A 21,131-nucleotide genomic window follows, 5' to 3' on the forward strand; every position below is an offset into this window, starting at 1 on the left:
TATTAAAAACGATTACATCTTCCACGATGCGATAATTTTAACTCGTTCCTACTCGTTCTCTGACAAGATCCAAACTGTCGGCCAATTGTCGGGTACTAAAATATACATGAATTCGACTTTGTTTTGACGTCGTCTTCGTCCTCGAGAAGTTAATGGGGCTCGTCAGATTTTCTGCTGCGTACATCCAATGGCAGATGATCCTTCGTCTATCGCACATTACCAATGCCGACCCTATCTCCTTCTCACGCAATCCATTGCTGGCTTGGATTCAATTCGTTTGGGTACAACTTCTTCGTCCGATACTCGGGAAAGATTCAAGGGGAACTCAGCTTCGGTGTTCGATGCTCCTTTTGCCCTTGAGATGACACAGAACAAGGACCACATTGTTATGGAATACCACAGCAGCCACGCGAGCGAGCAAATTCCACTAAGCCGGAAATCGCATCTCACTAGCCTATTTTTAGATGTTCCCAAGAATGTTATTACCCATCGCAAACACCATATGCTAGATGTGCTTCTCGTGAAAATAACTCTTTATCTGCCACTCGCCAATGACTTTCTGCAGGGTGATCACTTAATTTCTTCCCTTGCTGATGGACAGGCCGTTTTCCATGACGGATATGATGCCTGACGTCTGTTATATATGGCCGACCTTGTACTCTGCTCTGTATTTAATCGTTGGGTGTTCACCAACTAGATCCATCGAGCAGACTCGAACTGCTCGCATCTGTGCCCACGATGCGTCGTTCCTTCATTTCCTTGGTGGCCCTTTCTGGTATCGCTTTTGCAATACCATCGCCCCGCTCTTCGCATGTTCTGCACGAGAAGAGGGCAATGGAACCCACCGACTGGGCTAAGAGTCGTCGTGTCGACCCTGACTGGGTTTTGCCTATGCGATTTGGGCTGGTCCAGTCGAACCTGGATAAGATAGAAGATATGCTCATGTCGGTATCTTCGCCGCATTCGCCTACGTATGGTCAACACTTTACCCCGGAGCAGATTCGCGACACATTCGCACCTAGCCAGGACACTATCGACTCCGTCACAGAATGGCTCGTCAGCTCTGGTATTTCTCGAGACCGACTTCGCCTTTCTCACAACAAAGGATGGATACATCTTGATGCTACCACATCCGAGGTCGAGGATCTCCTCAAAGCCGAGTACCATGTGTACACGCACACTAGTAGCGGCGTCGAGCAGATAGGTTACTCATTTTGATTTGTTATTGAGAAGTTTAATACCGACAACCTTTTATTAAAGGTTGCCACAATTATTCAGTACCCGCCCACGTCCAGAAGCATGTCGATCTCATCAAACCTACAATACAATTTAACCACCGCATAGGCGCTAACGCGATGTCGAAGAGGTTTGGTGGCATCGGAAAGCCTTCCATCGGAAATGGACCTAAGAAATCTAACAAAGCCGTTACCATCACCCCAACACTATCGACCTGTGACAAGATGATTACTCTTGATTGTTTAAGAGCGTTGTACAATATCAATTATACGCCAGTGGCTACGGATAAAAATTCGTTCGGTGTTGGTAAGTGTTAGACCTGGAAATTTGTGGGATAGTAACCTGATGTGGCACATTCCTTTAGTTGAATTCACTCCCCAGGCGTTCCTTCCAGGAGACCTAGATTTATTCTTCAGGTATTTTTCGTTTTGGACACTGTCATGGAGCATATACTCAACTCCACACAATCAGAAACTTCTCGCCCAGTCTCGTTGGCGTCAGACCTAAATCTGTCTTAATCGATGGAGGTGTGTAACTTTGACCTATAGTGTCAATAGCAATGCTCATCAATACCTTCTGCATTACAGCCGTCGTTCAGAACACGTCACAGAGTTTTGATTTCAATGGAGAAAGTGACTTGGATCTTCAATACGCCATGGGTCTGACAGCACCCCAAGAGGTGACCCTTCTACAGACTGGAGATCTTTCCCAAGGTTCGTTCTGATAGATATATGCGTGTCGCCATTCTTCTTCAGCAGGTTTATTCTGATCCCGTTACTTAGGGGCTGGATTTGACAATTGGCTTGATGCTCTTGACGGATCATTCTGCACTTTTGATGGCGGAGATGATCCTGAACAGGTCTGTGGACTTGGAAATGATGATCATAAAATATATGTTCACCAAGTTATATAGGATGGAATTTACCCAGATGCCGCCGGATGTAAGTTTTGATTCAGCTTATATATGACTTCATGAATTTTCGCTGATACTCACCGTTATGTAACAGCCCCTGCTTCATGTGGAATCATAAACCCACCTAATGTTGTGTCTATCTCATATGGCCAAGACGAAGCAACCGCCTCGGTTCATTATGCTACCAGACAGTGCAACGAGTACGCCAAGGTTAGCTGGCTTGCATCCTCCTACTAGTTTACTATGCTCCTAATCACTTTTCATTATTTAGCTGGGTATGCTGGGGACTACGGTGGTCTACAGCTCTGGGGACAATGGTGTTGCTGGATTCGATAATATATGTCTGGATAGCAATCGTGAGTTCTAAATGTCAACCCATTAAATACATGCTAACTCTGGCCAGACAACGAGGGTACTACTGCTAATAAAGTATTCAATCCCGAGTTTCCTGTAAGAAATCATGTGTTATATGCCGCAAAGTTTTCCCTAAACATAACTTGGTTTCAGGCCTCTTGTCCATTCGTCACAGCCGTCGGTGCTACCCAAGTTAACCCAGGTGCTAGTGTTAACGATCCCGAAGGCGCCTGCGAGCAAGTCATTTTCTCTGGCGGAGGCTTCTCCAACATCTTCCCGTACGCACCTATGACTAAGTGGAATCAGTAGTTTCTGACCACAATTTAGGATGCCTTCGTACCAAGCAAATGCTGTTAAAGCTTACACCGCGGTGCATTTGACACCGTCTCCGTTCTTGCCCGGTCAGTTTAATGATTCAGGGAATGTAAGAAGACCCTTAGTGTATTTCCTTTCTATGAATGGTGTTACTGACGATTTTTGCAGGCTCGAGCTTTCCCAGATGTGGCTGCTAACGGGTATGTCCATTTCATATTCATTGAAATATGTTATTTGACAGAAATCCTCACAGTGCCAACTATGTTATCGGTCCGTGAAAGCTTTTTTTTCGCAAATGAAGACAGGTCTGAACAATTTTCAATGAAGGCATCGACGGTCAATTTGGCCTTGTATTTGGGACATCCGCATCAGCACCCGTCTTCGCGTCAATGATCACACTTGTCAACGATGCCCGTCTGGCGCTTAATAAGAAACCACTTGGATTCATCAATCCTTTGGTGTGTAGGATTATAACTCTATGCAACCATATGGCTAACGTTAATTATGAAGCTATATGACCCCATTTTTGCACCTGCATTCAACGACATCACACAGGGCGGCAACCGTGGATGCGGTTAGTATAATACATATGACGAGATCAACCATGTACTGATGCACGCCTTCATTGGTCCAGGTACCCCTGGATTCACCGCGTAAGTATAAGCTCTATGTCATTTTGGGTATCCTCTAACCTTGTAAATGGTTTACAGCACTCTTGGGTGGGATCCTGTCACCGGTAAGGAGAAAATGAAATTTTATGATGATTATCCTCTTTCTAAGTCTACTCTCAAGGCGTCGGCACACCCAACTTTGAGAGACTTCTCAGTATTTTCGGCAAATCTATTCCCTGATTTACTAGTGGGTCTTGGTAACATATTCATTGGCATTTAATGTCAGTGATAGCCTGTGGCTACCTGAATAACCTTATGGACTTTCAAGGAAATTTTGTATATATCAAATGTAAATTATTCTAGCTTGAAAAAAAAAATTGTTTTCAGTATACCCCCTCTTTAGTATGGTGATATCGCTTGCACTGTCACCAACCAGTGCAGAACAGGGACCACTTAGGCGCCCAACCATATTTTGCTGATTTGTATCTATTTGTCGTCGATATCAATGTCTTTCCCGAACAACCTTCTTTTTTTGACTCTAGAAAATCAGCCTTTGATTCAATTGAGTAAGTAGCGTCTACTCAGTGCTAAATACCTCTAAATTTTTTCAATTCCCTTTGATATTTGTTAACCTGTCAGCTATCACTATGACCTCTGTTCCAAACCATAAATATGTGAGTATTAGAACTCCTAAATAGCGTGATGGTACAGCTAGGAGACATGTGGATTGAGGAAAGGTTGGACGAATGAACAGACCTTCTTTGATAACGGTCACATGACACACAGAGGTACCCGCAGTGATACTTAGACCTATTATGTGAACAGCATTATCGGCTTGTCAGAAAATTGGTCTATATGAAGTGTAAATAGCTTATAGCTTGGAGGTACCATTTACTCAGTATATCGTGTCTTTTATCAGCTAGTTTGTCAACCACTTGAAAAATAGGGGCTATTTAGGCGCCCAACCGTGGTTTGTAATTATTTGCCGTTGACGTCAACGGCTGTTTCCCGATCAAACCAACCTTCTTTTTTGGGACTAGCGGGTCAGCCTCTGATTCAAATAGCACCCATTGGACGTAAATATGTCTAAATTTCTTCCATTTCCCTCCAACCTGACATTCAGTAGATTTAGTAAATTCGTTATCCCGCCACCTATCATCATGACCTCTGTTTCAAACCCTGATTTCGTGAGCATCGGAACTCGCAAACATACTGGTCACTCTGAGAATCCGAGACTATAACGCTCAAATCTTCTCTTTTACAGACGAATGCAATGGATCGCATCGATTCAGGAGAAACTAACGAATCTCCTTTCGGGTCTAACCTTGTCACCCCAACTGAGGAGGATTTAGAAGCGTACACCAATCGAGGCATCCACCAGCGATTTGACGTTGCTAAAACGATCCTCGGTTATTTCGGCAACAAGAGCATGAATGGCGAAGATGAGCTAGGATATGAAGAACCCTGTTCGGATGTCATCAGACTTCAACCCATGAAGCAATCCGTCGAAGAAGTATCTATCACTGTTGAGCAGAACCATTCTTTGGAAGACGTAGTCCGTCCCAAAGAGGAGGATGAAACTGCGTATGGGCAGGACCCAGATGAATCAAAATTTGTGTGTTCCAAGTCCTCCCTACTTCATTGATGCCTTACCTATTAGCAGACGTCATTAAACGATGATACCATTGATACCATTCCTTCCCCCATCTCCGAGTGTGCCATATCATCTTTATCTAGTACGGATTCCATTCGACCAAGAAAAGGGGTATGAAGTCTCCTTTTTCACAGTTTCTCAAAACATCCTGATGCTCCATCGAAAGAGCATCTATAATTTACCAAACACTCACATTGAGGTAGAAGCACCGCAGACAAGTGGTTTCTCCGAGGTAGTTTGTTCTCGCTATTTACTCTAATGTCACGTTGAAAGGCTTCACACAGACCGAGCTGCTTGATGTAGCAGACGTCGACAGTCAGGCCAAAGCCCAACATTTACTCCACACCGACCATAAAATAGAGTCCGACCCGAGAGCTCTTCTAATTGGCGCGATATCCGAGTGTCTTGTGGATTTCCTCTTTTTTTGTATCCGAGTCTCGTTGTTTTTACCCTGGTGTGTGGCTGTCGGAGGCGCTCTCATCTTATCCCCGGAGCTACTGGAACCTCTTGCTTTTGGAACAGGTTATATCGAACCCCTATCTGGCATCCGCCGCTATTCTCACTGGGCGACCTACGGTTTTCAGCACATCACTTCCTTCTTCACTCTGATTGGCGCGCTGGTGTGGGTGTTTCCTTCCATTGGGTATCTAGCTATCGGCGGCATGCTGGCCCAATTCTGCTTCACTTGGCACGGTTTCCTATTCGACTCTACTATTCCACTTGGTGAAAATGATCTCCAGACAGTATACCTATTGGCCACCACCACTTGGCTTAACCATGATGACACCATTAACATCAAAAAAGTCAATGATTCATATTATTATTCAACTAGGAGCTTAACATCCGATTCTGTCAATGAGTTGCTGGAAGGCTGAGGTTGACGTTACTTGGCATACATGTAGTTTGTACCTTGTTTTTTTACATCCGTTCTGTATTAGTGTATAATCTATTTCTGTGAAGTTCTTTACTTGCATATATACAATCTTTGAAAACCTGAACTTCGAGGTACGTAGAAATAAGATATCGGCAAGATATCCGAGTGCATGGCTTAATAAAATACAATACTATTTGAAAGCAATATGCGGCCAGGAATGCCCCAAGAAGTAGAGGTGTATATACCGAGGTAAATTTACTCTACATCCACGTTGATAATTTTGATATCTTCATATGGTTTATCCAGTTTGTTCGTTTTGACATTTTCAATCGTATGCACAACCTCCAGCCCAGAGAGCACACGACCAAAGATTGTATGCTTCTTGTCCAGCCATGGCGTTGCATTGGTCGTAATGAAGAACTGCGAACCGTTGGTATTTGGGCCAGCATTCGCCATGCTCACCGTGTAAGGGCTACGAAAGTTACAACTATTAGAGAAAAAAATATTACTCGCTGAAAAAGAGAGTACTCACCGATCATGTTTCAAATCATCTGCGAACTCATCCTCGAACTCTTTATTCCAAATCGACGTTCCACCTGTACCATCTCCGAGCGGGTCTCCCGTCTGGATCATAAACTTGGGAATGACACGATGGAAGATGACACCTTCAAAGTAGCCGCTACGAGCATGGCCGACAAAGTTTTCCACTGCTTTGGGAGCTTGCTGGGGGAACAGCCGCATGTGAATATCGCCGACTGTGGTATGAATTGTGGCAGAATTTGCGAGAGGGGATGGTCCGGTGCGTTGGGCGACGCTAGCGGCAGCAACAGTTTGCTCTTCGCGCGTCGGGCGTTCGTTGAAAACGTCACGCTCACCGGATTTGTTGTCCCTGTAGAATGGTTAGAGACAGTGGGATGAAAAATTATCTGAATCGAAGACATACTCAGGTTCTGAACGCGTGAAGAGGTAAAAGCGTGATCTTTTGTAGCCAGTGCAGAAAAGTGTTGGATCTCGTTGTCCTTTATCCGCCAGAATGGGATTGGCTGATGCGGCCATGGCCTATTAGTAGGGAAAGATATCAATGACTAGATCATAGGCTTAGAGGATGTTTAATATGTACCATGGTGGTTATTGACTTTTTAGCCGGTGCTCCCTGGTATAATGTAAGATTCAAAAATCGCACAGCTTCGTCTTTCCCGAGCAACCTAACCACCCGATTTGTGAAGGTGTTCACAACTATGATGCAATGAATAAACGTATTCATATCAACGTACAGGAGACTTACCTTTGATGCCCAGCAAAGAGGGATAGACGATCATTGCACCGCTCTCGTCCCAGACTGCGTTGCTCCAACGTCCAGGGATATAACCATCAGGGCCCGGCAGCTCCAGCTCTCTTTCTACCGCCAATCTCCTTCCAAACTCCATGTCCTCGACACGATACACCGCTGTCCCAGCTTGCTGCATCTCTTGGATAGCCTCCAGTGATTCGTCATATTTCCGCGACATCCTTCCACTAAAGAAGTTGAATACTCGTATTTGCCGGTCAGGTAGAGAAAAAGTGACAAAGGAGGATGAGTCGGGTGAGAGTGTTATGCATGTTGGTGTGGAACGACTCTGTAAAACAATGTTTAATAGACTGCGAAGACCTGATGAGATTGGGAATACCTTCTTGAATTCATATAGATCAGTTTCGCTCTTGTATTGCCATAATTTTTTAACGTTTTTGGGCAGAGCATAAGGTTCGGTGGGCTGCCAATATTCAATGAATCCCCCTTCATCTGCTGATATCACAGTGTCATATCTATCACTGTACTAGAAAAAATAGATGAGTTTGCGTAATTGATCAAAACAAAGTATTACATACTGTCATAACATGTACAGGAAATCGATGTATCGATTGAACTGTCTCCAAGGGTGTGTCGCCTCCACGTCCGTCGTACAGGCGGATAACACCGGACGTGGCATCTGCACTGAACTCGAATAAACGACCCGGAACCATGGATGAGAAGAACGCGTATCACGTACACTGCAAGTAAACCTTGCGCCTGCCCTCTTCTATGCACCCAGCAGCATGACTGGGGCTTGAAGCCAAGTTTTATGATGTTGATCATGTCTAACAAAGTGTGAGGGTTGCTGATGGTGTGCGTAGGAAGGGTGTAGGTACCCACCGAAGTTAACTACATCGAACAGTTTGGCAGTCATATCTTCCGACACTGTTGCAAAAAGCTGGCCATCGGCGCTTGCGGATACAGCAGTCACTGGCACAAGATGTGCGCGGTAGACCTTCACAAACTCGATGCCGTGTTCTTGTTTCTTCCATATTTTGACCACACCGTCGATAGAAGTTGTGATGAGAAACTCGGTTCTGACATGAAGAAAGGAATGTAAGCAGTTATTCCAAATGTAATAGAAACTGAGTTGACTGGAGTATTCACTTTGTCACTACGCAGAAATTGGCCACGTCGCGGTGCATAAAGGATTTGTAGTATTGATTCGCGTCAGGCAAGTGGTTTAAGTAGAGTCGTTCATGTGGAAGAACTGGGAGAGTTATTAGCGCAAGATCTTCATGAACAGACACATCAGTTTTCGATCGTACCCTTTCTCTTTTTCTTGTTGGCACTACCTGCCTCAGCGGCAGAGAGGGGCATGGGACCGACATCGTCGTCGTCGGAATCGTCATCCACTGTCACTTTTTTATTGGCTGGTTCCGAATCTTCAGCTGCATTGTCGTCATTGCCATTGTTTCGCGCCCGTTTCCCCAACACAGACGCGTCGTGTTCCTCTGAAGATGATTCGGACATAGAATTAGAATTGAAGAGGATGTGGCTGGGCCTGGCCATCACATTAGCACCGTGGGAATATGACATGAACTAACCCTGCAAGCGACACGCTTTCGTTTTCTTTCGTGCTCATCACCATTATTATCTCAAGCAATTTCGCTTATTTCTCGATATTTCTATGGATCCGAATCTGACTTGCTCTCTCGGAATATCTTATGCCAAATCTTGTCGGCCGTTTCAATGGTTCTGTCCTTGGGCTTCACTGTTTATTTGCTTTCTTCAACAAATCAACCAGCTTTTCTTTCAACTTTGAACTACGCATAACAACTTAAGCGCTGATCCTTCCGACAATTTTCCCGCCTACAACCTCCACAGTATCCAGGATGCGCTGTGCTTCCTTGGCTGCCTTGATTCCACTTCCGATCATTGCGCCGAATGTGGGTCCCATGCGGTTGGATCCATCGTGCTCAGAGAGCTCCATACCTTCATGTTATAGTGCATTAAGCACACACCCAAGAAACATAATATCGAGACTCACCAGTGAGAATCAATCCAGGCGTCACCTCGCGTGTGCCGTTGACAATAGCAGGCTCTGCGCGGTTCATGTCAAGGCCTCTCATGTTGCCGAGCTCCTTGAGCAGACCGGCGCTCACGAGACGCTTGGCGGAGAACGCTCCCATCGGTCCGTCATGTCCTGTAGCAGAAATGATAACGGGGGCAGTGATGGTGTTGGGGTCCATGCACGACTGCGTGTCGTGGTTGAGGGCCACCAAAGTCCAGTTGGTAACGACACCTGCTACGCGCTGTTTGCCTTCAAAGTCAGAGTGTACGATCAAGTCTTCTACAGCCGTGGCGTTCATCAGGACGACGTTAGGCATGGCGAGAACTTTGGATAACAGTGTCGAGGTGAACAAAGCAGCGTGCTTGACAACGACGAAGGGGCCTTCATCCTCGTAGTCAACGCCGATCTCACGAAGGAAGCGATCAGCTGGCTTGCGGATCACCTAAAATCTCGTGTCAGACCGTTACACCAAGATTTGAATGATTTTTCAATACCATGGGCGTCATCAATTGGCCACCAAGCCATGCACCTCCTCCTGGTGCTACGTTGGCCTCTAGAATGGTGATCTTGAGCTAAAATTGTAATTTTAGTTACATTGGACTTTGATTGGACTCTATCGGGAGGCTCACGTCTGGGCGGTCGTTGGCGAGACGGTACGCGCACGACAATCCAGCACTGCCGGCTCCGACGATAACTACATCGGAGATCGCCCTCTCATACATGGTGTTGAAGTATCTTTGATCATGATCAGTATTGATCAGTTTTTATCAGATAACAGTTTCTATTCTCACCGCTTGATCATAGCTCTAGATACTTGCGCTTCTTCGATTGGCGCGAAGCGGTAGCTGCCCTTGTAATCCTCGAAGATGTCATACTTCTGAACATCAGTGTTGTTGTGGTTGTTCTCAGAGGTAGCGACTGGTGCCATGATAAAAAATTTGGGTGTCTTGAATGGTACAGGCACCTATGCGAATTGATGTCTTTTATATGTTCTCTGCCTGGGAGAAGTTCTCAAATAGCGTCCGTGATAAGCTCTTGGTATGTGTTTCATTATTATACAAAAAGCGCACGATGATAACATCCTCTTGAAGATTATACCTCGTTAGGGAAACTAGACTCTGATATTTATGACTTTGGAGCCACTTGAAGCCGAGATTCGTATGGATTTTATGTTCTTGGACTCGTGCCTACTAACGGATCCGTTCCGACTCAATTAGAATCACGCTTCTTTCTCCTCTTTCGGGTTATGGAAGAGGGTCAGAAAGTTCTTCGTTGTTCTATAGATCTTTCAGGCTCCTGACTCTGCCTTCAATCCAATGGAAGTCCTTGGATTGGCGCATTCCAAGCTTTGCTCCCTGTTTAAATGTGGATGCGATGGTTTGGATAATCAGAGTGGTTCCTGCATTTTTGATGAAGTCCCATGCTAAACGGATCGATAACATTAGGCCTCCCAACGCCATCGAATGTCGGTTTAGAACGGCGTCATAAGAGGATCATTGATCCACCCGATAAGATTTTTTAGAGTACTAATAGGTTCCAGATCATATTCTTTTCTTCTCGGACGTGCTCATATGTTTTGTTTGAGGATCAGGTAGCTGGTGTTTGTGGGCGCGAAGGATATATATTATACGTCCCTATTCACCATCATATCTATGCCTTTCTACAACAGTTATCAATGTAGAGTACAACACATGGAAGGAAGAACGCGACCTCCATTCCCTTTACACCCCTAGGCTTATCTTGACCCATTTATACGGGGGTTTAACTGATTCTCGACTCAATGAAGGTTTCATTACCGTACTCGATGCAGTTATGAAACGCCCCGCACACCCGGTATCGCTAAATTAGTGAGCATTATATAGCCCTATAGCACCCGATCTTGTTCCCATTCTTCACACCATTACCTTCCTCCGTTCCCAGCAGCTGTTGTTTATCGAAAACCAAGATATTGGACGTTTATTCTGACAGCGACCAAGAACTGGCCTGACGAGCGTCTCTATACACCGACTTTGTGCTGCCGTCCGGCTTTATTCGGTCATAACCTATCCAGTTCAGAGTCCAAACCGGCCCCTAATTCTGTCTAATTGTAATTTGTCAACAATTTTGTAGCCGCCCTCTCAAGTCTTTCATTTCGTTCTAGTTGTAAACGTTATCATGCCATCTCTAAACTTCACCACCGGGGAGGATCCACTATCTTTAGACCGGATCCGTTCTGTTTTGGTCAGACTCGAGGACACCATAATCTTTTCGCTCATCGAGCGTGCCCAGTTCGCGCACAACCCTCGCATGTACCAGAAAGATGCATTCAAGGAGCTCACAGATCTGGGGTTTCATGGCAGTTGGCTGGAGTGGTTTCTGAAAGAGATTGAAACTTTTCACGGTAATGCATGCATTGATGCTCATACATTCCGATAGTTTCTGACACAGGCGCACAACGCGCTACTTGTTCAGCGAAAGCAAGACGGTACACCAGGTGAGCAGCCATACACACGCACCCGAGCTTTCTCTTTACTGAGGCGCACCTACTAGCCCTGACGAATATCCATTCTCCTCTGATCTCCCAGCACCCGTGCTTCCACTTTTAGACTTCCCTAAGATCCTGTACCCAAACAAAATCAATGCTAACCCGTCCATTCTCTCCTTCTATACCAACGCGATTGTACCCCGGATAACACGTCGAGCAACACTCTCACTCGCAGCGCAGAAGCGTGCACATGGGATCACCGGTAGCGCCGAGTTTGAGGACGACGGTAATTACGGAAGTGCGGCCACCCTTGATGTAGAAATCCTCCAGTCAATCAGCAAACGCGTACATTACGGTGAGTAGTCGACTACAATCTAGTACCTTCCTGACTATCAGGATGACCGCTCACTGAACCTGCTCTTTATATGTCCTTAGGCAAATTTGTTTCCGAATCTAAATTTGTAGAGAATCCAGCGGCTTTCATCCCGCATATTCGTAGCCGGAACAGGGAGGCGCTGGAGGGTTTGATCACGAAACCCGAGGTGGAACGTAAACTACTCGTCCGACTGCACAAGAAGGCCACGACCTACGCGCAGGATATCGTTGGAGATGGGGAAGCCCCAGTGAATGGTGTCGGCAAGTCGAGTGCGTCAAGTAAAATTGACGTTGATTGTGTAGTGGACCTCTACGAAAGTTATATCATTCCCTTGACAAAGGAAGTAGAGGTAAGTTATGAGACATTGCATTTCGAGTATCATTTCTAAACTGTACCAGGTTGACTATTTACTTTGCCGCTTGGACGGACTCTCGCAAGAGGAGATAAACAATCTATCTAAACCTAAAGCTTCGTGATAGCCAATACTAGAATCTATAGTGCTCCATGTATTTTGAATGTATACGTTTTGGATAAATGGTAGAATTGTTCTTATTTGGGTTCATCTGTATAGACAGGTCAAATGTAGTATGTATTGATAGTTAACATGAGCTGTGTACACGTGGATATACTCAAATAGAAGAGAAGAGATAATCCAGATCCGCAAGTTAATTCCTCCAGGTAGAACTTGAAAAAATATAGCAAGAGAGCAACGAAACGGCAAAGGGAACTGGAAGGTGGTAGCAAGTGTGGTGGGCATACAGCATAAAGCGTGACAGAGAATGAAGGAGAATAAACTAAGTAAACAATGCACAGTCCAATGTCAAGGACGCAGGGGTATTTGTCATAGAAGTGGTAAAGGGGCGAAGTATATCAAAAGGGCAACGAAAGGAAATAATGACAGGTAAAAATAAGAGATGCATAGATCAAACTGATATCACAGAAATCACAATCCTAGCTCTGTCAATCACAAAGTCAGATTCTCCGCTGTTGTGATGTTCAATTGTAGTATTGATATTTTGCTCACCTTCCAACAAACGTTGTCTTTCTTCATCAGTAATATTGCTGGTTGCGCGCCGCGCTAAAAGTTTCTCAGTTCTGTACTTTTCATACAAAACCTCTTTGGTATGTATTTTGAGAAGCTATGAAATGTGTGAGAACGTGTGTCAATGCAAGCCAGCAAAGCAAGACAAACCTTCAAATGAGTAGATAAAACAGCTGTGCGCAACGCAGCAAAGTCGCAATGATTGGGGTCAAGTACATCAACGGTTCCCCAGCGGAATTTCCGGACAAAGACGCCCTTCAAATCTTCTGGAGGACTATGTAAGAATGTATAGTTCCGCACACTATGTACCGAAGCAGGGGTCTCGGGCACGCCTTCGTGGCCGTCCTCAGAGGGCTGAACAATTGGAGAGGAGGGTAGCGCCAAGTTAGAATGCTCCGGCGATTGTCGCCTTGCGCGACGTTTAGTTGGCTCGGGGGCTATAAGCGCGAACGGGAGCAGGGTGGAAAGGTCGGTCTTCGCTACGATATGGGCGGAGAAACGGACATTGGCAACGCTATCCTTATCGTTCACGTCTGGAGACACGGGGCGGCGGTCGTCCTCGACGGCCTGCGAAAGATCGCGGCGGGAGCGTGAACGAGAAAGGGCTCTGTGTCGCGTGGAACGGAGTTTGATGACGGGACGAGATTTTCTTTCTTCGTCTTCCTCGTCGCTGTCAGCTTCCTCAGGAATAGGGCTTGCATGACCGTTTCCATTTGTTTCTTCGTCAGGGAGAGCAAATTGGGTTTGTCTTTTAGGAGTCGCCTTGGGTTCAGCCTTCTTCGTGGGTCCAAACACGCCAAAATCAATTCCTGCTTCTCCAAGACCCGTGCGCACTGTAAATGAAATGAGAAAATTAGAGTAGTCAGCTTCGTGTTCGCATTTAACGTCGAAGAAGCTGTTCAAACTTACCAGCCTCCTTGACGGCAGCCAGTTTTTCGTCAGTCAGGGAGTCAGCACGAGCGATCACAGGTAGGACGTTGGCACGCGCTGTCAGTCTTCGGATTACACGTATTTCAGCGGGAGACATCGTTAGCGCAGAATCTTCTTCATCCTCAGACTCATCCCCAGATGACGTGTCAGCTACGAGGTCTGGTGGCGTTCGTGCAGAGAGCGTCGTTGCCGAACGTGTTTTCGCGGGTATGGACAACGACTCTCCCCTAGCAGCTGCAGTCATGATAGAATCCGGGTCGACCATGTAGATGCAGCTAATTGGGAGATCTTAGTCTACAAACTACAGTGAATGTTCGATTAACACTCACAGGTGGATATGCTGATCTCCCTTGCTTTGTCGTACAACTTTGGACTCCTAAAGGGATACTCAGAATCCAGGTATGGGGCGTCGTCAAAGGTTAATGGGGTACGTACCTCGCTCATGGTATCCGCGTACTGCGCGTCGATATACTTGAGGACATTGTTGACCTGGCGTTCGAGCTTTAATTCATGTCCTTCCAAAAAGTCGAGGCCAGGCGTGTCGATGACTGAAAACAACACCCTATCAAAGCGCGACTCGCATATTTCGATGCAAGCGGTCTGAATAGCTTGCGTGGTCTTCGTCGAGCCCTTCAAAAACCGTTCCACTGCAGCTTTCTGGTCGACTGTGGCCCCGGGAGAGGTGTCCGCGGTTTCCAACAATAGCCGGAGCAACGATGTCTTGCCAGTTCCCTTTCCTCCTACCACCTACAAGTATCCACAAAGGTCGGTGATGCACGGTACAAAGAAAATTCTATGCTTACCATAAGATTGAACGTGGGTGGGATGCGAGCCCGTCGCTGGCTGTACCTGCCAGCCGGTGGAGGAGGGACATGTTTGTCAAAGGTTGCCGGCGGCCCCGCCATATATATGGAAGATATCGCACCAGCACCCTGAGTCGCCCTCCCTGTGGACGGCCGAAACGGTTTATGGAAGGGTATTGTAGCTTCGCTCTGCAAAGAGGTTTTGGCCGCACCTTGTGGGGGAACTGCATCGGGCAGCGACTCCTGGCGTATGGCGGTAATATCCACAAGATCTTCGGGCCATGGGATGCCCTGGCTATTCAGCTCTGGCAGAGAAGGCGAAGTGCGGATGCGAGGCGACTCGGGCGCCTGCTTGGGCTTGCGACGGAAGGAAAACATAACGAATCGCCAACAACTTGTTTTTCTCAGGGAACCAAGTTGTCAAGGCGAAAATGCCTGGAAAAAAAGAAGAAATATAAAAGGGAGAAATAACGAAAGGAGCGTTGGCAAGTGACAGTGATTGGCCACAAGTGAGTAAGTAAGCGGCAAAGCAACTCTGGAAAACCTGACGCCGCTGACGAGACAGGGAATCGGAAGACAAAGAGAGCAACAAAACAAAGCTGATTTTCCCGCCATTGGGTCAAGGCACAATGATTCCATGATTGGATCACACATATATGAATGCCTCCGAACAACCATCTACAATGTCTATCCTACTTATCAAAACACAAAAGCAATAACTATATTTCAACGACAACCATGGTCGGCAAACAAATATACATACAGATCCACTGCTATCAAGACAGGAAGAAAAGAAAAAAGATAGCGAGAGTTACTGCCTATAGAGCCCAATACTTTAAACCCTTGAAAACAGTCAAAACCAAAAACCAACGAGACATGGGGGAGTAGGACAGATGGTGGGGGGAATAGTAATCTACAAACGAGAACAAGTGATTGAAATGGGCGTTTAGGGTATACCAGCAGGCGCCGGGTGATTATCCATCCTCATTTTCTTTGGGGCCCGGCTGATATCGCCATGTTCCATGGGCCTTTTTAAATCAACCTCGTCGCCAAAGTGCATCTCCACATCCCGGCTATCGTGCAAATCATTTCCGGTAGATGGTGTTGGTATCATTCTCGACGAAGGAGGTGACACTGACCGAGGAGAGTCGGGCTTCGACGTTGACGAGCGACGTGATTTCTTTTGCCCAGGTCCGTTCGAATAGGCTGATTCATGCACATAATTGCAGTCGAGCTGTCGACGGGCGCAACTCGCGCACGCGGGATGTGCTCCGTCGCACTTTGTCTTGCGAGCTATAAAAAGGCATAGAAATAGACGTATTAGACTTCATCACATGCGCGCGCAGAAGAGGTACAAAACAGGTATCAAAAGGCCTAAAAACACGCACCTCGACAGTAATTACACGCCACAACCTTTGGTCCGGAGCTGGTAGATTGCCGACCAATTTTTCCGGGGACAGTGGCTGCTCGTTTCCGTTGTGCAGCTTGAAGGTCGGAGGCAGGTCTGATGGGAGGGAGGTTCGGGGCAGACATCGGTGCAGGTGTGGGAGGTTCTGTCATAGGTAAAGTCGCGATATGGGGTACCTCGTTGTCGGGGAAATACCTGCGCGAACTTTCTCCCATGGATGCAGAGTCCACTTTGAGTCGAGAGGAGGAAGCGGCCGAAGAATCATCACGGCGCTCGCTCATGGTAGACATAGACGGTAAAGAAGGTGTGTACCCCTCATGCTGGTGTCGTCCAACATTGGAACTTCGGCGTGAAGGGGTTTGGGAGGGAATTTCAGGAGAAAGAGAAGGCTCATCTGCCTCGGCAGATCTCTCGTCTCCACTGTCGCTGCCGCTTTCGTCGCCTTTCCTCTGTCTCTGTGTCCCACGTCGTTTATTTTGGGGCATATAGTCACAAGGATTGTTACGTTTCAAACATTGGCCGCAAGTAGGACGGCCTCCGTCGCATTTCAATTTCCTCGCTGTAGCCAGAAAGCTTCTTCAGAATGTTGTTGAGAGAGACAGAATGGAAGAAAAGCATACAGCGACAAAAGTTGCATGCAACTGTTATCTTTTTGGAACGTGGCGGCTTTACCCCTAGTAAACCAGGAACAGAAGACATGTCAGTAGATCGCCCACACATAACAGATATCGGATCTATACGTACTGGCCATAGCAGCTCTACCGGCGCTGCTGGCAGGGATAGACTCTGGAAGGTTAGTACGAGGTGGGGGTGCGCTGCGAACATCACCAGGATATCCGTCGTGTCGCTGTTGTTGTTGTTGAGGCGGTTGTTGTTGTACAGTAATAGAACGAGGATGCGCAAGAGGCTGAGGAGCAGTGTCGATAGCCAAGATAGGTCTAGATGTGTGTTGCATAGTAGGGATGTGGGATAGGTGTGAAATGTTGGACGAATGCCGAGAGGTAGGGCGCTGCAGGGTATATTCCGACCTAAATTTCTCAAACAAATATAATCGGGTATAACGCTGTAGAGTCTATCATATCATCAAGAAAGGGTCGGGGGTAAGAAAAGTAACATCAGAGATTGAGATTTCGGATGAGTGTGATGCTTCTTACCTCCATGTGATGAAAAATAGCGGCGCGGAGCGAGAGAAAGTCACTGTGGGCAGAATCCAGAACATCCAGGGTGCCCCATCTGTAAGAGCGGATGAATTTGCCGCGGGGGTAGGGAGAAGGAATTGAATAGTGTGTAGACGGCGTGTATTGTTGCACCAGCTCATGTCGGGACAGCGTCCTTCTAGAAACGCCGTCACTATGAGAATACATGTCTGGAGAAATAAGAGCATAGGGTAGGCGGAGCAATGGCGGCGACGTAGGCGACGTCGGGGGCGTGCTGTTGGCTGCTGAAGCTCCGTTGGGACCGTGCCCATACCCGTTCGAAGAGTCGGGCCTATTGGCAGAGTTTGGCCGTTCGTCCTGGGGATACGGTGTACTATCCGTATCAAATATCCCGAAGCCAATGCCAGCGTCGGCGAGATCCCTGCGTATGGCGAGTTTGACAGCCGCCAATCGATCATTCGATAAGATATCCGCTCTGGCGATCACAGGGAGGACATTGACACGTCCTGACAGACGGCGTATGGCCGCGATGTCGGCCTGGGGGAGGGTAGGACGGGCAAGGAGAGGGTTAGTAGTCACAGGGGGCTCGAGAATTACGGGCTCATGGTCGGGCTGTGAGAAGCTGTTGGTGCGTGTTCGGGGAATGAGCGGGGCAGGAGGCCCCGGAACTGACGGCGGTACAATCTGGTCCGGGTCCAAAAAGTAGATGCAGCTGCGCATTGTGTGGGATGAGGCTGGGCGGTGAGCAGACGATGAGATGCATTGAACACGTACAGATGAACATAACGGTCACCGCTCTGCGCTTTCCATTCCTATGTAAAAGGAAAAATGGATTGTCAATAACGGCGGGGAGGCAGGGGGAAGAGTAACAAATAGGCGCCTCACATCATCAAGACCTTCCGCGAAACGGGAATCTATATGCCGCAAGGTTTCGGTAAGGATACGGTCTGCAGCAACCTCGTCTCGAAAGTCCAGAGAAGGAGTATCGATGAGAGTGAGCCCCAGCGGTTGATGCTGGCCCGTGCCGTCATCGAGAAGAATATCTATGGAGGCCGCCCGTATGTACGAGGTATGGCCACTGCACCCCTGGACAAACTTTGCGACCGACGCCAACTGATCCTTGGTAACCCGCTGGGAGACGACACTGGTATCGAGGATCAGACGAAGAAACGATGTTTTACCTGATCCGAGCGCAAACAGAACGGTCAGCATTGAGGACGGAACCCCGGAGTTTCATAACCACCAGGCCGTGTTGCGCGACGCTTTTGCACGATTCGCGCTCGCAAGACACACCGGGGCGGAATTGGAAATTAGGAGACTGACCTCCTCGACAGCCCGCGACGAGCAGATTGAATTCTGGGCGAATATTGTCTGTTATGGGGAACGGAATATGGGCCAGTGGCAAAGATTAGGCGTTGTGGTAGCTTACCTGGGGCTTCGTGTTTGTGAACGGACCCAGCAGTACTAGCTCCTGGATATTGACCTGGGACGCCCTGCAGCGTTGAACGGTCGTGGTCGTCGTGGCGGATCCGGTGGTCAGAGTTGTTCATGGAGGTGGACAACGAACGGCGGAAGGCCAGAACGGGGAAAGCAGGATTGCCCGCAAACACGCAAAGTGCAAGCGCGGTGATTTCGTCTTGATGCGAATGAACCGAATCTCGCTCTTTGCCACCGAACCAATCGGAACAAATCAAGGTCCACTCCAACTTAACATTTCCGTGTTCTTATGTCCAAATAATTATCAGGGTCTCTCTAAAAAATAAAATAAACTATCTGCTAGATACAGCATGAAAATACAAGTAGATTTATTACGGTGAAAAGTGTCGTCCAGAACACCAAGTTTAGGGTACGAATATCGTGGGAGCGGTCGGTATGCGCCTCAAGTGCGCAAATAAGGGGCTAAGAAAAGAGTGGATAGCAACAGAATACGTAAGTGGAAGACTCCCCAGGAGGATCTGTCATTGGCGGACACCGAAAAAATGAATGTGGGGAAGCTAGAGGCACGGAATCAAAATATTGTTTTTCTGATGCAACCGACTCGAGCACAGCCAACGGGCGGCAGGGTTCGTAGACGTTGAATAAAATGTTTCCCGGCATGCTGATCCGTACCGTGATTAACCCATACTTCGATGTATGTTTTCTGCATCCGTCCGATCTCCAGTGTCTGTTTCCCGTTCACGGGAAGCATAAAGGCCCGGATGATCTTCTTTCGGGGGAGGAGGGGTCATGTACTGCGGTGACACCTCCGGAGGCTGAAAGGCAAAGTTGTCGAGCGCCATCACGGAAGTGTAGGGACGAACTTCCGGGGCGAGAGCATCCAATTCATGCTCGGGCACGGAGCTAGACGGACGGTGGGCAACATTTCTAGATGTTGACATGGCTCTTCTCGAGCGGGTTCCTTTCGGAGCTTTACCAGGACCACGGCGTCGTTGATTAGAGACATACTCGCATTGAAACTTGCGGACCGTGCAATTCCAACAGGAGGGCTTGGCACCGTTACAGCGAAGCTTTCGACCTGTCGTGTGTGTGTAAAAAAAAAAAGTCAAAAGATGTGACGGTTATTGTATTGATATGTTTCTCACCTCGGCAAAAGTTGCACGCTACGGCCGTCTTTTTGATGTTTCTAGATTTCCGAGCGCCCTCGTCAGCGGAAAGAGACTCTGCCCTGCGGCGCTTGCCTTCATGGGCTCCACCGGGGGCAGTGTCGGGGTCAGTGTCGACAGAACGTGGAATAGAACTAGACCGGTACGCAGAAGAATTCAAGTTTGGGCTCCTCAAGTATGCAGAGCTGGGGGCCGATAGAGAGAGAGAACCGACAGGGGCATAAGTATAGGCATCTTGGCGATTAAACATGGACGCGTCTTCCTGGGGCAACATGGTGAATTGCTGCTGAGCAGGGGGGAGACTCTCGAATTGATAAGATGGGTGTTGATTGATGTTATACGGTACAGCTATTTATGGAATCAGAGAGTATAACATTAAAAAAAAGTGGAATAAAAAAACATACCTGAGGGCCAATACTGGTCGGTCCTCTCGAGAAAGTTTTGTTCTGACACACGCGCAGATGGAGCTCGTCTGTCAGAATACTGTAGCTGCTGCTGCTGCTGGGCACTGTCATGATAGGGACGGCGCTCTGAGAACTGGCTCTCGGTGGGCGGCTGTCGCTCGGTCCACGGCAGCCTCTCGGGGTACGGCTCTCTTTCGGGGTACGGCAGCCTTTCGGTGGAGGACTGCCTATACGGCTCCCTGGTGGGGTAGTGATCCCTGGCCGGATAAAAGGCTCTGTCTGTGTAGTAATCCCTTTCGGAGAGCCGGTCGTGGGCCTCCGGAGGATAGAGCCTGTCTCGGCCAGGATAGTAGTCTGGATACGGGTGTGTGGCAGAGCGAGCGAGGGAAGAAGGGCCTGGCTCACCGTCAGCCCAGGTGGGAGAACGGGACTGTGGGGGATAGAGATGGGTGAAAGGGGGTGAGACGGGGTGGTCGGCGTCGTCGAGAAGGGTTGTGCGGGTAGAAGAGTCCCTTGGCTGCTGGGGCGCTGTGTAAAGGTGGGGAATGAGGCTGCTGGGAAGGGAGCTCTGGCGGAACTGGTCGCGGTCCATGAGAGGGCATTGGAGAGTCGCATTGGCCTCGACACATTCATCTCATCCGCA

At 47.7% G+C, this 21,131-nt stretch overlaps 8 protein-coding genes across 8 annotated transcripts; 3 read left to right on the forward strand and 5 right to left on the reverse strand.

Annotated features, from left to right (window-relative positions):
* Positions 1 to 738: 738 nt before the first annotated feature.
* Positions 739 to 3,709, forward strand: JR316_0006995 (Aorsin; the record flags this gene model as incomplete). Its single annotated transcript, XM_047892740.1, has 18 exons — positions 739 to 1,204; positions 1,261 to 1,542; positions 1,601 to 1,652; positions 1,708 to 1,763; positions 1,824 to 1,949; positions 2,019 to 2,095; positions 2,150 to 2,177; positions 2,244 to 2,359; positions 2,421 to 2,505; positions 2,553 to 2,599; positions 2,657 to 2,781; positions 2,831 to 2,927; positions 2,987 to 3,018; positions 3,072 to 3,088; positions 3,146 to 3,276; positions 3,329 to 3,392; positions 3,453 to 3,471; positions 3,529 to 3,709. 18 exons carry the CDS (start codon positions 739 to 741, stop codon positions 3,707 to 3,709), a joined length of 2,001 nt encoding a protein of 666 aa, XP_047748022.1.
* An 880-nt stretch (positions 3,710 to 4,589) lies between these two features.
* JR316_0006996 (uncharacterized protein) lies at positions 4,590 to 5,958 on the forward strand (the record flags this gene model as incomplete). The annotated part of the gene is made up of 5 exons (XM_047892741.1): positions 4,590 to 4,616; positions 4,694 to 5,044; positions 5,093 to 5,194; positions 5,250 to 5,315; positions 5,368 to 5,958. The coding sequence occupies 5 exons, from the start codon at positions 4,590 to 4,592 to the stop codon at positions 5,956 to 5,958; spliced, it is 1,137 nt and encodes a 378-aa protein (XP_047748023.1).
* A 254-nt stretch (positions 5,959 to 6,212) lies between these two features.
* On the reverse strand, positions 6,213 to 8,760 carry JR316_0006997 (Peptidyl-prolyl cis-trans isomerase cyp15; the record flags this gene model as incomplete). The annotated part of the gene is made up of 11 exons (XM_047892742.1): positions 6,213 to 6,429; positions 6,490 to 6,846; positions 6,901 to 7,016; positions 7,078 to 7,193; positions 7,243 to 7,573; positions 7,625 to 7,771; positions 7,824 to 7,929; positions 7,985 to 8,072; positions 8,128 to 8,324; positions 8,395 to 8,497; positions 8,556 to 8,760. The coding sequence occupies 11 exons, from the start codon at positions 8,758 to 8,760 to the stop codon at positions 6,213 to 6,215; spliced, it is 1,983 nt and encodes a 660-aa protein (XP_047748024.1).
* A 307-nt stretch (positions 8,761 to 9,067) lies between these two features.
* On the reverse strand, positions 9,068 to 10,229 carry JR316_0006998 (Thiamine thiazole synthase; the record flags this gene model as incomplete). The annotated part of the gene is made up of 5 exons (XM_047892743.1): positions 9,068 to 9,222; positions 9,278 to 9,743; positions 9,796 to 9,873; positions 9,931 to 10,036; positions 10,093 to 10,229. The coding sequence occupies 5 exons, from the start codon at positions 10,227 to 10,229 to the stop codon at positions 9,068 to 9,070; spliced, it is 942 nt and encodes a 313-aa protein (XP_047748025.1).
* A 1,226-nt stretch (positions 10,230 to 11,455) lies between these two features.
* On the forward strand, positions 11,456 to 12,617 carry JR316_0006999 (putative chorismate mutase; the record flags this gene model as incomplete). Its single annotated transcript, XM_047892744.1, has 5 exons — positions 11,456 to 11,681; positions 11,753 to 11,774; positions 11,831 to 12,120; positions 12,201 to 12,490; positions 12,540 to 12,617. 5 exons carry the CDS (start codon positions 11,456 to 11,458, stop codon positions 12,615 to 12,617), a joined length of 906 nt encoding a protein of 301 aa, XP_047748026.1.
* Positions 12,618 to 12,690: 73 nt separating this feature from the next.
* Positions 12,691 to 15,294, reverse strand: JR316_0007000 (Neuronal-specific septin-3; the record flags this gene model as incomplete). The annotated part of the gene is made up of 7 exons (XM_047892745.1): positions 12,691 to 12,704; positions 13,166 to 13,280; positions 13,334 to 14,016; positions 14,093 to 14,388; positions 14,443 to 14,489; positions 14,549 to 14,860; positions 14,917 to 15,294. 7 exons carry the CDS (start codon positions 15,292 to 15,294, stop codon positions 12,691 to 12,693), a joined length of 1,845 nt encoding a protein of 614 aa, XP_047748027.1.
* A 568-nt stretch (positions 15,295 to 15,862) lies between these two features.
* Positions 15,863 to 19,031, reverse strand: JR316_0007001 (Septin-like protein spn3; the record flags this gene model as incomplete). Its single annotated transcript, XM_047892746.1, has 8 exons — positions 15,863 to 16,209; positions 16,305 to 16,883; positions 17,069 to 17,396; positions 17,479 to 18,193; positions 18,256 to 18,293; positions 18,367 to 18,625; positions 18,663 to 18,852; positions 18,911 to 19,031. The coding sequence occupies 8 exons, from the start codon at positions 19,029 to 19,031 to the stop codon at positions 15,863 to 15,865; spliced, it is 2,577 nt and encodes an 858-aa protein (XP_047748028.1).
* Positions 19,032 to 19,595: 564 nt separating this feature from the next.
* Positions 19,596 to 21,080, reverse strand: JR316_0007002 (putative transcriptional regulatory protein; the record flags this gene model as incomplete). Its single annotated transcript, XM_047892747.1, has 3 exons — positions 19,596 to 19,996; positions 20,064 to 20,432; positions 20,489 to 21,080. The coding sequence occupies 3 exons, from the start codon at positions 21,078 to 21,080 to the stop codon at positions 19,596 to 19,598; spliced, it is 1,362 nt and encodes a 453-aa protein (XP_047748029.1).
* Between the last annotated feature and the right edge of the window lie 51 nt (positions 21,081 to 21,131).

This window comes from Psilocybe cubensis, chromosome 6 (genome assembly GCF_017499595.1).
Source record: "Psilocybe cubensis strain MGC-MH-2018 chromosome 6, whole genome shotgun sequence".
In the NCBI taxonomy this organism is placed as follows: domain Eukaryota; kingdom Fungi; phylum Basidiomycota; class Agaricomycetes; order Agaricales; family Agrocybaceae; genus Psilocybe; species Psilocybe cubensis.